Source organism: Haematobia irritans, chromosome 3 (genome assembly GCF_050003625.1).
Source record: "Haematobia irritans isolate KBUSLIRL chromosome 3, ASM5000362v1, whole genome shotgun sequence".
Taxonomy (NCBI): Eukaryota; Metazoa; Arthropoda; class Insecta; order Diptera; family Muscidae; genus Haematobia; species Haematobia irritans.
In genome coordinates, this window is record NC_134399.1 from 28,252,397 (window position 1) to 28,267,325 (window position 14,929).

At 27.0% G+C, this 14,929-nt stretch overlaps 1 protein-coding gene across 1 annotated transcript; it reads left to right on the forward strand.

Annotated features, from left to right (window-relative positions):
* Positions 1-11,329: 11,329 nt before the first annotated feature.
* Positions 11,330-12,069, forward strand: LOC142230397 (uncharacterized). Its single transcript, XM_075301044.1, has 2 exons — positions 11,330-11,474; positions 11,578-12,069. Exons 1-2 carry the CDS (start codon positions 11,463-11,465, stop codon positions 11,866-11,868), a joined length of 303 nt encoding a protein of 100 aa, XP_075157159.1. The 5' UTR covers positions 11,330-11,462; the 3' UTR covers positions 11,869-12,069.
* Positions 12,070-14,929: the final 2,860 nt, after the last annotated feature.

Below are 14,929 nucleotides of genomic sequence, written 5' to 3' on the forward strand. Positions count from 1 at the left end.
CTCCCGAAAAAGGGTTTGATAGTCGGCTACTGCCTAAACAAATTTGCCAGCATATATCTTTTCCTTTGCCAAACTCAAATCATCGATTTGAATGTATTTGGCTGGGTTTGTTTTTGAGCGTGCTTCCTCTATCTTCATTCGTTTTGTTTGTTATTGTTGGCTTCTCTTCAATCGTTATTGTTGTTTTTGATCTCAGCTTAAAGCCATGCATTGACTAAACTACAAGTGTAGCTTAACCAACAGAGGAAGAGTATGCTTGTCAAATTTATTTGGGCAAAACCCTATAGACTGCAAGATGGTTGGATGTACAGCTGTTTCGGAATTACCACATTCCTCATCAGCATCCTCTACTTGCAGCAAAACTATCAACCAATTATCAGAATAAATTCGGGTAATTCACTCAACCCAAAGTGAACTACACTTGAACCTCCCGAAAAAGGGTTTGATAGTCGGCTACTGCCTAAACAAATTTGCCAGCATATCTCTTTTCCTTTGCCAAACTCAAATCATCGATTTGAATGTATTTCTATAAAAAATTTTTGTCAAAATTTTATTTTCTATACAAAATTTTGTAGAAATTTATTCCTATAAACAATTTTATCAAAATTTTATTTCTATAAAAAATGTTATCAAAATTTTATTTTTATAGAAAATTTTGTAAAAATGTATTTTCATAGAAAATTTTGTCAAATTTTTATTTCTATAAAAAATTTTTATTTCTATAGAAAATTTTATCAAAATTTTATTTCTATAAATAATTTTATCAAAATTTTATTTCTATAAAAAATGTTATCAAAATTTTATTTTTATAGAAGATTTTGCAAAAATTTATTTTTATAGAAAATTTTATTTCTTTAGACAATTTTATCAAAATTTTATTTCTATAGAAAATTTTGTAAAATTTTATTTCTATAGAAACTTTTGTCAAATTTTTATTTCTATAAAAACTTTTTGTCAAAATTTTATTTCTATAGAAAATTTTGTCAAAATTTTATTTCTATAAAAAATTTTATCAAAATTTAATTGCTATAAAAAATTTTGGTTATTATTTTATTTCTATAGAAAATTTTGTAAAATATTATTTTTATAGAAAATTTTATCAAAATTTTACTTCTATAAAAATGTTGTCAAAATTTTATTTCTTTAGAAAATTGTGTAAAAATTTATTTTTATAGAAAATTTTATCAAAATTTTATTTCTATAGAAAATTTTGTAAAATTTTATTTCTATAAAACAAATTGTCAAAATTTTATTTCTATAAAAAATTTTATCAAAATGTTGTTTCTATAAAAAATTTGAGTTAATATTTTATTTCTATAGAAAATTTTGTCAAAATTTATTTTTATAGAAAATTTTGTCAAAATTTTATTTCTATAGAAAATTTTGTATAATTTTATTTCTCTCAAAAATTTTGTCAAATTTTTATTTCTAAAAAAAATTTTTGTCAAAATTTTATTTCTATAGAAAATGTTATTAAAATTTTATTTTTATAGAAAATTTTGTAAAAATCTATTTTTATAGACAATTTTTTATTTCTATATAAAATTTTATCAAAATTTTATTTCTATAAATAATTTTATCAAAATTTTAGTTCTATAGACAATTTTATCAAAATTTTATTCCTTTAAATAATTTTGTCGATATTTAATTCCTATAAAAAATTTTGTCAAAATTTTATTTCTATAGAAAATTTTGTAAAAAATTTGGTAAAATTTTTATTTCTATAGAAAAATTTGTCAAAATTTTATTTATTTTGTAAAATTTTATTTCTATAAACAAATTTATCAAAATTTTATTTCTATAAAAAATTTTGGTTAATATTTTATTTCTATAGAAAATTTTGTAAAAATTTATTTTTATAGAAAATTTTATCAAAATTTTACTTCTACAAAAATGTTGTCAAAATTTTATTTCTTTAGAAAATTTTGTAAAAATTTATTTTTATAGAAAATTTTATCAAAATTTTATTTCTATAGAAAATTTTGTAAAATTTTATTTCTATAAAAAAAATTGTCAAAATTTTATTTCTATAAAAAATTTTATCAAAATGTTGTTTCTATAAAAAATGTTGGTTAATATTTTATGTCTATAGAAAATTTTGTCAAAATTTATTATTATAGAAAATTTTGTCAAAATTTTATTTCTATAGAAAATTTTGTATAATTTTATTTCTCTTTTATTTCTAAAAAAAATTTTTGTCAAAATTTTATTTCTATAGAAAATGTTATTCAAATTTTATTTTTATAGAAAATTTTGTAAAAATTTATTTTTATAGAAAATTTTATCAAAATTTTATTTCTATAAAATTTTTGTCAAAATTTTATATCTATAGAAAATTTTATCAAAATTTTATTTCTATAAATAATTTTATCAAAATTTTATTTCTATAGAACATTTTATCAAAATTTTACTCCTTTAGAAAATTTTGTCAATATTTAATTCTTATAAAAAATGTTGTCAAAATTTTATTTCTATAGAAAATTTTGTAAAAAAATTGGTAAAAATTTTATTTCTATAGAAAATTTTGTAAAAAAATTGTAAAAATTTTATTTCTATAGAAAAATTTGTCAAAATTTTATTTCTATAGTCAATTTTGTCAAAATTTTATTTCTATAGAAAATTTTGTCAATATTTTATTTTTACTGAAAAGTTGGCCAAAATTTTATTTGTATAGAAAATTGATGTACCTCTTATTTGGAGAGATATAATTTGCAAAATCTAATTTAAGAAAATTTTAAATATTTTTAGAAAATTTGAACTAAACAGTATTACTAACGCTGGCATGTGCTGCCTTAAAAGTTCTCCTGATGAAAGGGGACATAGATATAGTTCTTATTCAAGAACCATATGTTTATAAAAACAAAATATGTGAATTAAGTACTCCGGGGTTCAAACTATTGCAGTATACTGGTAATGATGTAAATCGAGCCTGTATAATTGCTAAAAACGAGCTCAATTTGTTTCTGCTTCCTTCAATGTGCAATACAGACACTGTCGTTGCAAGTTTAGAAATAGCCAAATGCAAATATTGGGTATCTTCGGTCTACATGGGACATGACAGGGAGATGCCTCCATATGCCGTTAAGACCTTAGTGGAGGAGTCACTGAAAACAAAGACGAAACTCATTATGGGATGCGATGCGAATGCACATCATAGTGTATGGGGAAGTAGTGATACTAATGCAAGGGGAGAGTCGCTAATAGAGTTTATTTTGCGTACTAATCTGGTAGTTTGCAACAAGGGAGATGTCCCAACCTTTGTCACTAAAAACAGGCAAGAGGTTTTGGACATCACCTTGGCCTCGCAAGAACTGAATGAAATGATATCTGAGTGGCAGGTTTTAAGTGAACACAGCTTCTCAGATCATCGCTACATCAGTTTCAAATTTGATGTTCATATCACCAAGATCATATTTCCGCCAAATGTTAGGAAAGCTGACTGGAATAGGTATAGGGAATCGTTCAATATGATGATACCGGAAATAACAGAGACAAATATGAGAAATGTGCAAGATATCGAACACGCAGTGGAGCGGATTACTAAGGCCTTCAACATCTCACTGAAAGCTGCATGCCCTAGAGGAAAGCCAAGGGGGAAACATCTACCACCATGGTGGTCTACGGAATTAAGTAATATGAGGAAATCCTGCAGGAAGCTCTTTAACAAGGCAAAGTCCACCAGAGCCCCTGAGGACTGGGACGCTTACAAGAAGAATCTGAGAGGATACAAGCGAGAACTGAGAAATGCTCAGCATAACTCTTGGAATGCTTACTGCAGCAGTATTGAGAATACGTCCGAGGCTTCCAGACTACGGAAGGTTCTAGCATCCACCAACTCCGCTCCAGGTTTCATTAAAACATCGGAGGGCAATTGGACAACGTCCAGTGAGGAGACGCTGGAGGTACTATTGGACACACATTTTCCTGGAAATCAGACGGTTGAACCATGTACTGGCGGTGCCACAGTTGCTCAGCGGTCGTTTCCTGTCGAGGAAATTGTATCGGAAACTAGAATAAGATGGGCGCTAAATAGCTTTGGACCATTCAAATCCCCTGGACGTGATGGAATTACTCCGGCGGAGTTACAAGCTGTAACTGACAAAATTATCCCCTGGTTGTCGGTGATATATAAAGAATGTATCAACTTATCATATATCCCAGGAAAGTGGAGGGAAACAAAAGTCGTTTTCATACCTAAAGCGGGAAAAGCCTCTCACTCGAGGGCGAAGGATTTCCGACCAATCAGCTTATCCTCATTCCTACTTAAGACTCTGGAGAGGATGATAGATATTTATCTTAGAACTAGCATCGACTCAAGTTTGTTTTCGAAACGACAGCATGCATACTCGAAGGGCAGGTCTACTGAGACCGCACTACATGAACTAGTCAGCTTTATTGAAAGCTCACTATCTGTCAAAGAATACACAATCGTGGCTTTTCTAGACATCGAAGGGGCGTTCAATAATGTCCATCCGAGCTCGATATTAAATGGACTGACAACTCTGAATGTTGATCCATGTATACTCAAGCTGTTAGACGAACTGCTAATGAAGAGACGTATTTCAGCCACACTAGGACAAGCAAACATACAAAAGTATGTGAACAGAGGCACTCCTCAAGGAGGAGTTCTATCACCTCTTCTTTGGAATGTTGCTATAAACGACCTTCTGGTTTCCCTAGAAAAAGAAAGGATACAAGTTGTGGCATACGCAGATGATGTGGCGATAGCAGTCAGGGGAAAATTCCCATCAACAATTAGAGATATTATACAGAGAGCCCTCCGGATGACTGAGAAATGGGCGAAAGATAATGGTCTTGGGGTAAATCCTGCAAAGACAGAAATAGTCATGTACTGCAAAGATCGCAAAACTCCCACGGTTAGGCCCATTTCCTTAGGGGGTATTGAAATTCCCTTTAGGGAGTGTGCAAAATACCTTGGCGTTATTTTGGACAGGAAGCTGAACTTTAAGCTTAATATTGAAGAAAGGGCGAGGAAAGCAACGGTAGCTTTATACTCGTGCAAAAAGGCAATAGGGAAAAAGTGGGGACTAAAACCAAAAATTGTACATTGGCTATACACGGCAGTGGTTAGACCTATAATGCTATATGGTGTTGTAGTCTGGTGGCCGGCACTTCACCAGCCGACAAGTTTAGACAAAGTTCAGCGCATGGCGTGCTTGTGTATCTCAGGTGCATTCAGCAAGACAGGAACAAACTCCCTTAATGTCATACTGAATCTATTGCCTTTAGACATTTTGGCCAAACAGTCAGCTGCAACAACGGCTGTGCGGTTGCGCGAGCTATCGCTGTGGTCGGAAAAAAGTTACGGTCACAGTTCGGTCCTCAAAATAATGCCAGATGTGCCTAACGTAGTGGATTACACTTTGGCGAGCCCACTTTTCGACAAAAAGTTTGAGACTCTAATTCCCAACAGTGAGGCGTGGTGTACACGGACCCCGGGGAATAAAAGATATATAGATTTCTACACTGATGGCTCCAAATTGGATGGCCAAGTGGGTTTCGGAGTATATTCTAAAGATCTGGAACTTCGAATAGCGAAAAGATTACCTGATCACTGTAGTGTTTTTCAGGCTGAAATATTAGCAATAAGAGAGGTGGCGAATTGGCTGAGAAGTAATGTTCCAAAAAATGTGGGCATTAATATATACTCAGACAGTCAACCTGCAATAAAATCCTTGGACTCTGTGTTCCTCAACTCGAAAACGGCCATCGATTGCCGCAAATCTCTCAATGAGATGGCTGAGCAGTACAATATTCACCTAATATGGGTGCCTGGCCATAGGAACATACCGGGGAACTGCGAAGCGGATGAGTTGGCAAGGCTAGGGACTACCTTACATATTCCAGGGGAACTAGAATTTGTTGGTATGCCCCTAGCTACCTGCAAGCTCATGCTGCGTGAGAAGGCTGTTATGATGGCAAATGTTCGATGGGAGAATTGCAAGGGTTGTAACGACACCAAGCAAATATGGCCCCATTTCAACTTAAACCGCACACTAGATATGCTAATGTTCTCGAGACGTCAGATATCACTCCTGATATCTGCTATAACGGGTCGCTGCCTGATAGGAGATTTTGCAAAAACTATTGGCGCGAAGTATAATGACTATTGTATGAGCTGTCATGATGCGGAGGAAAAAGAATCAATTAAACACCTCTTGTGTGAGTGTCCTGCATTTTGTGTAAAGCGCAAGCAACTTTTAGGAGCATATAGCTTCAGATTACTGGCGGATCTGGAAAACGTTAACTTAAGCAGTCTGCTAATATTTTTGGAACAATCTGGTTGGTTCAACAAAGAAAAATAATCAAGAAGGTTCAGCGGTTAAAACTAGAAGTGCCCATATGTAATAGGTACTTTTAGTTAATGTGGTATCACAATGGACTGAATAGTCTAAGTGAGCCTGAATCTTAATCGGGCTGCCACTTTAACCTAACCTAACCTAACGCTGGCATTACGCCGATATCACAAAAATAAGTAAATATTTGTCGACAAATTCAAGAAAATTTATTAGACATAACTATGTTTTCCACTTGTTAAAGAAAATTTTATAGTTTGAAGGAAAAAATGGCGTTAAAAATTACAAGAATGTCTTTAGAGACATACGAAGTTCATGATGGGTGCATTTGTAGTAAAATTTAAAAATTTAAAGAAATAATGAACTATGTTGTGAGAAATACGAATTTAGTAAATCTTTATGCTTAATTTGTGTATAATTTTTTCCCGTTTTTCAGTTAATTTAACTAAGGTACTCAAAAAACTATTAGAGTAAAAGAAACTTTCTCCAAAAATAATAATTCCATGAACTAAAATAAAGTTAAATTGGCTTTAGTGAAATAGAAAGTTCACTTTTTTTGACTGCGTGCTTGAATGTCCGAAGTCAGACTCGACTTCAAATAGTAATTAAACTAAGTTTTAAGAAAACCCCTACTGAGAAACCTCTCGTATTTTTCAACGCTTGTTTACAAAAATTCAATAAATTTAAAGTCGATTTCATTAATCTTGAAGAATTTTTCAGAATTGGTCAAGTTGGCCTTAGTCAAACAACTTTTTTTTATGTAAAGATATCCAGTTTAAAGTCGAATCACTTCAGACGTTTAAGAAGGACTTTGATACCACCAAAGTCATTAGAACTTTTTGAGTAAGCTTGTTTTTCAGTACATTGATGGATTTCGCAGTAGCACTTTTAATATTTCTGTGTATATTTCAAATCTGTTCTGTGTATATTTCATATCTGTTCTTAATCACTTATTGATCTTTTCTGCAACATTGAACTGAAAATATCACTGTTCTTTATGTACTTTTAATTGGTCGACCTTCCATAATTATAGTTTAATCGACACAAGTGGAAAACCTTTCCACTTTGAAATAATTGTGTGATAATATTGGAAGTACTTGTGGCCAATCCCTCTTTGTAATTGATAAAATTAATATGCTCCAAATTACCATGTAGAAAGGCAAATTGTATTGTAAACACCATATTGTAGTAATGCCATTTCATTGATCAGCAAATTGCTCTAGAAATTTCACACTACATATTTTAAAATAATTGTATTAATTGATAACTTCATTCGAAGGCATATGAAACAGTCGTAAACAAAGTGTTGGTTGTGTTATAGACACATTAAAATCTACACATATAGAAAAAGTCCTGGTAAATTTAGAAAGGTGGTACTTAACTTCAATGTCATTTTGTCAAAATTTTATTTCTATAGAAAATTTTTTGAAAATTTTATTTCTATAGAAAATTTTATCAAAATATTATTTCTGTAGAAAATTTTGTCGAAATTTTATTTATATAGAAAATTTTGTCATTTCTGTAGAATTTTTTGTCAAAAATTTTATTTTTATAGAAAATTCTGTCAAAATTTTCTTTTTATAGAAAATTTTGTTAAAATTTTATTTCTATAGAAAATTTTCTCAAAATTGTATTATATAGAAAATTTTGTCAAAACTTTATTTCTATAGAAAATTTTGTAAAAATTTTATTTTTATAGAAAACTTTATCAAAATTTTATTTCGTTTTGTTTATTATTGTTGGTTTACTCTTCAATCATTATTGTTGTTTTTCGGGAGGTTCAGTGAATTACCCGAATTTATTCTGATAATTGGTTGATAGTTTTGCTGCAAGTAGAGGATGCTGATGAGGAATGTGGTAATTCCATCTTGCAGTCTATAGGGCTTTGCCCAAATAAATTTGACAAGCATACTTTTCCTCTGTTAGTTAAGCTACACTTGTAGTTTAGTCAATGCATGGTTTTAAGCTGAAATCAAAAGCAACAAAATTTTATTTCTATAGAAAATTATGTCGAAGAGTTTTTTCTATAGAGAATTTTCTCAAAATTTTATTTCTATAGAAAATTTTCTCAAAATTTTATTTCTATAGAAGATTTTGTCAACATTTTATTTCTATAGATTTTTTTCAAAATTTTTTTTCTATAGAAAATTTTGTCAAAGGTTTATTTCTATAGAAAATTTTGTCAAAATTTTATTTCTATGAAAAATTTTGTCAAAAATTTATTTCTATAGAAAATTTTCTCAAAATTTTATTTATATAGAAAATTTTCTCAAAACTTTATTTCTATAGAAAATTTTCTCAAAATTTTATTTCTATAGAAATTTTTTTCTAAATTTTATTTCTATAGAAAATTTTGCCAAAATTTTATTTCTATAGAAAATTTTATTTCTATAGAAAATTTTGTCAAAACTTTATTTCTATAGAAAATTTTGTCGAAATTTTATTTATATAGAAAATTTTGTCATTTCTGTAGAATTTTTTGTCAAAAATTTTATTTTTATAGAAAATTCTGTCAAAATTTTCTTTTTATAGAACATTTTGTTAAAATTTTATTTCTATAGAAAATTTTGTCAAAATTTTATTTCTATAGAAAATGTTGTCAAAATTTTATTATATAGAAAATTTTGTCAAAACTTTATTTCTATAGAAAATTTTGTAAACATTTTATTTCTATGGAAAATGTTGTTAAAATTTTATTTCTATAGAAAATTTTACCAAAATTTTATTTCTGTAGAAAATTTTCTCAAAATTTTATTTCTATAGAAAATTTTCTCAAAATTTTATTTCTATAGAAAATTTTCTCAAAATTTTATTTCTATAGAAAATTTTCTCAAAATCTTATTTCTATAGAAAATTTTGTCAAATTTTTTTTTTTGCTGCAAGTAGAGGATGCTGATGAGGAATGTGGTAATTCCGAAACAACTGTACATCCAACCATCTTGCAGTCTATAGGGCTTTGCCCAAATAAATTTGACAAGCATACTTTTCCTCTGTTGGTTAAGCTACACTTGTAGTTTAGTCAATGCATGGCTTTAAATTGAGATCAAAAACAATAATAAAATTTTATTTCTATAGAAAATTTTGTCAAAATTTTATTTCTATAGAAAATTTTGTAAAAATTTTATTTCTATAGAAAATTTTGTCAAAATTTTAATTCTATAGAAAATTTTGTCATAATCTTATTTCTATAGAAAATTTTGTCAAATCTTTATGTCTATAGACAATTTTTTTAAAAATTTTATTTCTAAATAAAATTTTGTCAAAATTTTATTTCTATAGAAAATTTTGCCAAAATTTTATTTCTGTAGAAATTTTTGTCAAAAATTTTATTTTGATAGAAAATTCTGTCAAAATTTTCTTTTTATAAAAAATTTTGTTAAAATTTTATCGAAATTTTATTTCTATAGAAAATTTTGTCAAAATATTATTTCTATAGAAAATTTTGCCAAAATTTTATTTCTGTAGAAATTTTTGTCAAAATTTTTATTTTGATAGAAAATTCTGTCAAAATTTTCTTTTTATAGAAAATTTTGTCGAAATTTTATTTCTATAGAAAATTTTGTAGAAATTTTTGTCAAAAATTTTATTTTTATAGAAAATTCTGTCAAAATTTTCTTTTTATAGAAAATTTTGTTAAAATTTTGTCGAAATTTTATTTCTGTAGAAAATTTTGTCAAAATTTTATTTCTATAGAAAATGTTGTCAAATCTTTATTTCTATAGACAGTTTTTTTTTTTTAATTTTATTTCTAAATAAAATTTTGTCAAAATTTTATTTCTATAGAAAATTTTGTCAAAATTTTATTTCTGTAGAAGTTTTTGTCAAAAATTTTATTTTTATAGAAAATTCTGTCAAAATTTTCTTTTTATAGAAAATTTTGTTAAAATTCTGTCGAAATTTTATTTCTATAGAAAATTTTGTCAAAATTTTTTCGACATTTTATTTCTATAGATTTTGTCATAATTTTAATTCCATAGAAAAGTTTGTTAAAATTTTGTTTCTATAGAAAATTTTGTCAAAATTTTATTTCTATAGAAAATTTTGTCGAAATTTTATTTCTATATAAAATTTTGTCGAAATTTTATTTCTATAGAAAATGTTGCCAAAATTTTATTTCTATATAAAATTTTGCCGAAATTTTATTTCTATAGAAAATGTTGCCAAAATTTTATTTCTATAGAAAATTTTACTGAAATTTTATTTCTATTAAAAAATTTGTCAACATTTTATTTTTGTAGAAAATTTTCTTAAAATTTTATTTCTATAGAAAATTTTCTCAATGTTTTATTTCTATGCAAAATTTTGTCAAAATCTTCTATAGAAGATTTCTTCGACATTTTATTTCTATAGATTTTTTTTTCAAAATTTTATTTCTATAGAAAATTTTGTCAAAATTTTATTTCTATAGACAAGTTTGTCAAAATTTTATATCTATAGAAAATTTTAGGGCATATAAACTATTGCGTATGAGATTCCAGGGTCAATCTAATTTTTTGATATCTTTTAGCCATTCTAACTGAAACAATGGAAATCCATTTGGAAATCAATTTTTTGTGTCTTTTGGTCTTTGCTGCAGTTAAAGTGTTGGAAAATATGACTGACAACAGCAGTAGGTCAAATTTAGACAATAGACTAGCAAATGCTTATAATTGATGGTATCACCAACTGCATATGCAAGTCGATGATACATTTTAAAATGCATTATGGGTAGTTAGACCCTTCTACCGTTTTAAAGGGATTGTTTAATCTCATGAATGAAATTCTGGCCAACATGGAAGAGAGACTGTTGTAGTACAACTACAACTGTTACAGTTACTCTTTAGCCCGTAATGGAATCGATACACACAGTGTTTGTATTTGTTTTTTTTACAAACTCTATTATGATGATCTTACTGTGGATGGGGGTGACGACAATCATGGAAGGTTTATTGCTTGGAGCAAACTTAGAGGTATTCTCGATTACACATAGTAGTTATTCTCCATAGTTTGCTGCACCCAATGCTGTTTACATTTTGCCGCTTGCATCAATGCATCTAATATTGATGCACTATAAATAATGCTGTAGTACAAGCTCTAAGCATCAAAAGCATTTAAGACATCGTACAAATAAGATCGAAATCTTAGCGAATTCTAAACGACACCACAATGAAATATTTCGTAAGTGCCGATATCAAAGGATAACATTTAATAAAAAAAGGAAAATTAAGAACAAGAAATAACCAATGGACTTATGTGTATTCGTATATGTGTTTTATTTCAGAGTGTTTTGTACATTTTTGTTATCATTGCCTTGGCGGCTTGCTATGCCGCCACCTCGGAACCCAGCCAGGTCGATGTGGCCGACGCATCTTTAGCCGAGAAGAAGACAGAAAAACGTGGCATTTACGGTTTTGGTCACGGCTATGGAGGCTATGCTGGTGGCTACTATGGTGGTCATGGCTTTGGTTATCCTCATTATGGCGGTTATGGTTCCTATCATCATGGATATATTGCTCCCTACTATGGAGGTCATGGCTATTATCCCCACTATCATCACGGTTTATATCATTAGATGTACACGGTAGCCGTATGCAAAAGAAAAATCTTTTTTTTTTTGTGAAAACAGAACATCAACTTAAACAACTATTCATAAGAGGGGTCAGTAAAGGTTTCCCCAAGAAACCATAAAAAGCATACCAATGACATAGGAGAGCAGTGACAAACAAACAGAAAAATCTTTTTGTAAATAAAAATTTAATTTCTATAAAACAAATTTGATTTTAATTACCGTACCTGAATATACACGCCTGGGAACAAAGTCTGTTAAAAACAGCAATCCAACAAAAAATTATAAAATTTTTAGGTTATACATTTTTCCCCAAAGTAGTTTTTGGTATATTTTTGCACTGTAACATAATATCCTTACAAGGTCCTAAATGCGATCAGCAAACATTTGGTTGGCTTTTATGGCTCAATTTAATAAATATTCGGATTTTTTGACAAAATATTTGTTTCCTACAAAGTTAGAATTTTAGAATTTTATGTTCAAAAAAAAAAAAATAATAATAAAGAATTTAATTTTTTTTTTTCAAAAACAAAATTAAAATTTATAGGTATCCGACAGAGTGAAAAAAATTGTTAACTTTTTCAAAGTCGAATTCAAAAACAAAATTAAAATTCTTTACTAATTTTTTTGAACATAAAATTACTTTGTAGGAAACAAATATTTAAACATAAAGTATTTAAATACAGAGTGGGCCCCACAAGATATTCATAAAATATTGTTTTAAATGTGTTACGATAGACCCTAGGTTGACATTTATATTTGTTTCAGCCAAACTAAAACATGTTTTAGTGTAATCGAGCTTAAAAAATAGCAGACAATGTTTGCTATTTCAGCAAACAGTGATTGCTTACCCTTTTGCAGCAGACTGTTTGCTGGTTTAGCAGACTTTTCTGCTCTTTCTACTAACAAATTTCCTTGGGTGTATTTTTTTATTGATTGAATTAATATGTTTTTGAGAAATTTTCCTTGACTTTAATAATTTTTTGTGAATGTTAGTAAAATTAACTAAAAAAAAGTAGGATAAAATTATACAAAAATGAAGCAGATAACAAATACTGACTTCACATAACGAGGCTCAATAGAGTTAGATGAAAATTGGGGACTCAGGACGCTCAAGAAGTCACATTTGGGGATCGGCATTTATGGGGACTATATAATTATGAACCGATATTGACATGGTATCTAGTGGACGAAGATCGATAGCTATTTTCATTTGAAAGTTATCGTAATTTCGTGCTCACTGATACCACAGTTGGTAGAATTCTACCAAAAATTTTAGATTTTTTACTGTTTGGTAGAATTCTTCATGTTTTGTTAGATTTTGCAAAATATTCCTCTCCAAATAAGACGTACAAAATTTTCTTATAGAAATAAAATTTTAACAAAATATTCTATAGAAATAAAATTTTGACAAAAAAATAAAAAAAAAAATTTAAACAAAATTTTCTATCGAAATAAAATGTTGACATAATTTTCTAAAGAAATAAAATTTAGACATAATTTTCTATAGAAATAAAATTTAGACAAAATTTTCTATAGAAATAAAATTTTGACAAAATTTTCTATAGAAATAAAATTTTGACAAAATTTTCTATAGAAATAAAATTTTGACAAAATTTTCTATAGAAATAAAATTTTGACAAAATTTTCTATAGAAATAAAATGTTGATATAATTTTCTATAAAAATAAAATGTTGACATAATTTTCTATAGAAATAAAATTTAGACATACTTTTCTATGGAAATAAAATTTAGACAAAATTTTCTATAGAAATAAAATTTTGACAAAATTTTCTATAGAAATAAAATTTTGACATAATTTTCTATAGAAATAAAATTTTGACATAATTTTCTATAGAAATAAAATTTAGACAAAATTTTCTATAGAAATAAAATTTTGACAAAATTTTCTAATGTTGACATAATTTTCTATAGAAATAAAATTTTACAAAAATTTTCTATAGAAATAAAATTTTGACAAAATTTTCTATAGAAATAAAATGTTGATATAATTTTCTATAAAAATAAAATGTTGACATAATTTTCTATAGAAATAAAATTTAGACATACTTTTCTATGGAAATAAAATTTAGACAAAATTTTCTATAGAAATAAAATTTTGACAAAATTTTCTATAGAAATAAAATTTTGACAAAATTTTCTATAGACATAAAATTTTGACAAGATTTTCTATAGAAATAACATTTTGACAAAATTTTCTATAGAAATAAAATGTTGACAAAATTTTCTATAGAAATAAAATTTTGACAAAATTTTCTATAGAAATAAAATTTTGACAAAATTTTCCATAGAAATAAAATTTTGACAAAATTTTCTATAGAAATAAAATTTTGACAAAATTTTCTATAGAAATAAAATTTTGACAAAATTTTCTATAGACATAAAATTTTGACAAGATTTTCTATAGAAATAACATTTTGACAAAATTTTCTATAGAAATAAAATTTTGACAAAATATTCTATAGAAATAAAATTTTGACAAAATTTTCTATAGACATAAAATTTTGACAAGATTTTCTATAGAAATAACATTTTGACAAAATTTTCTATAGAAATAAAATTTTGACAAAATATTCTATAGAAATAAAATTTTTACAAGATTTGCTATAGAAATAATATTTTGACAAAACTTTCTATAGAAATTAAATTTTGATAAAATTTTCTATAGAAATAAAATTTTGACAAAATTTTCTATAGAAATAAAATTTTGACAAAATTTTCTATAGAAATAAAATTTTGACAAAATTTTCTATAGAAATAAAATTTTGACAAAATTTTCTATATAAATAAAATTTGCAAAAATTTTGTATAAAAATAAAATTTCTCAAAATTTTTTTATAGAAATAAAATTTTGACAAAATTTTCTATAGAAATAAAATTTTGACAAAATTTTCTATATAAATAAAATTTGCAAAAATTTTGTATAAAAATAAAATTTCTCAAAATTTTTCTATAGAAATAAAATTTTGCAAAAATTTTGTATAAAAATAAAATTTCGCAAAATTTCTCTATACAAATAAAATTTTGCAAAAATTTTCTATAGAAA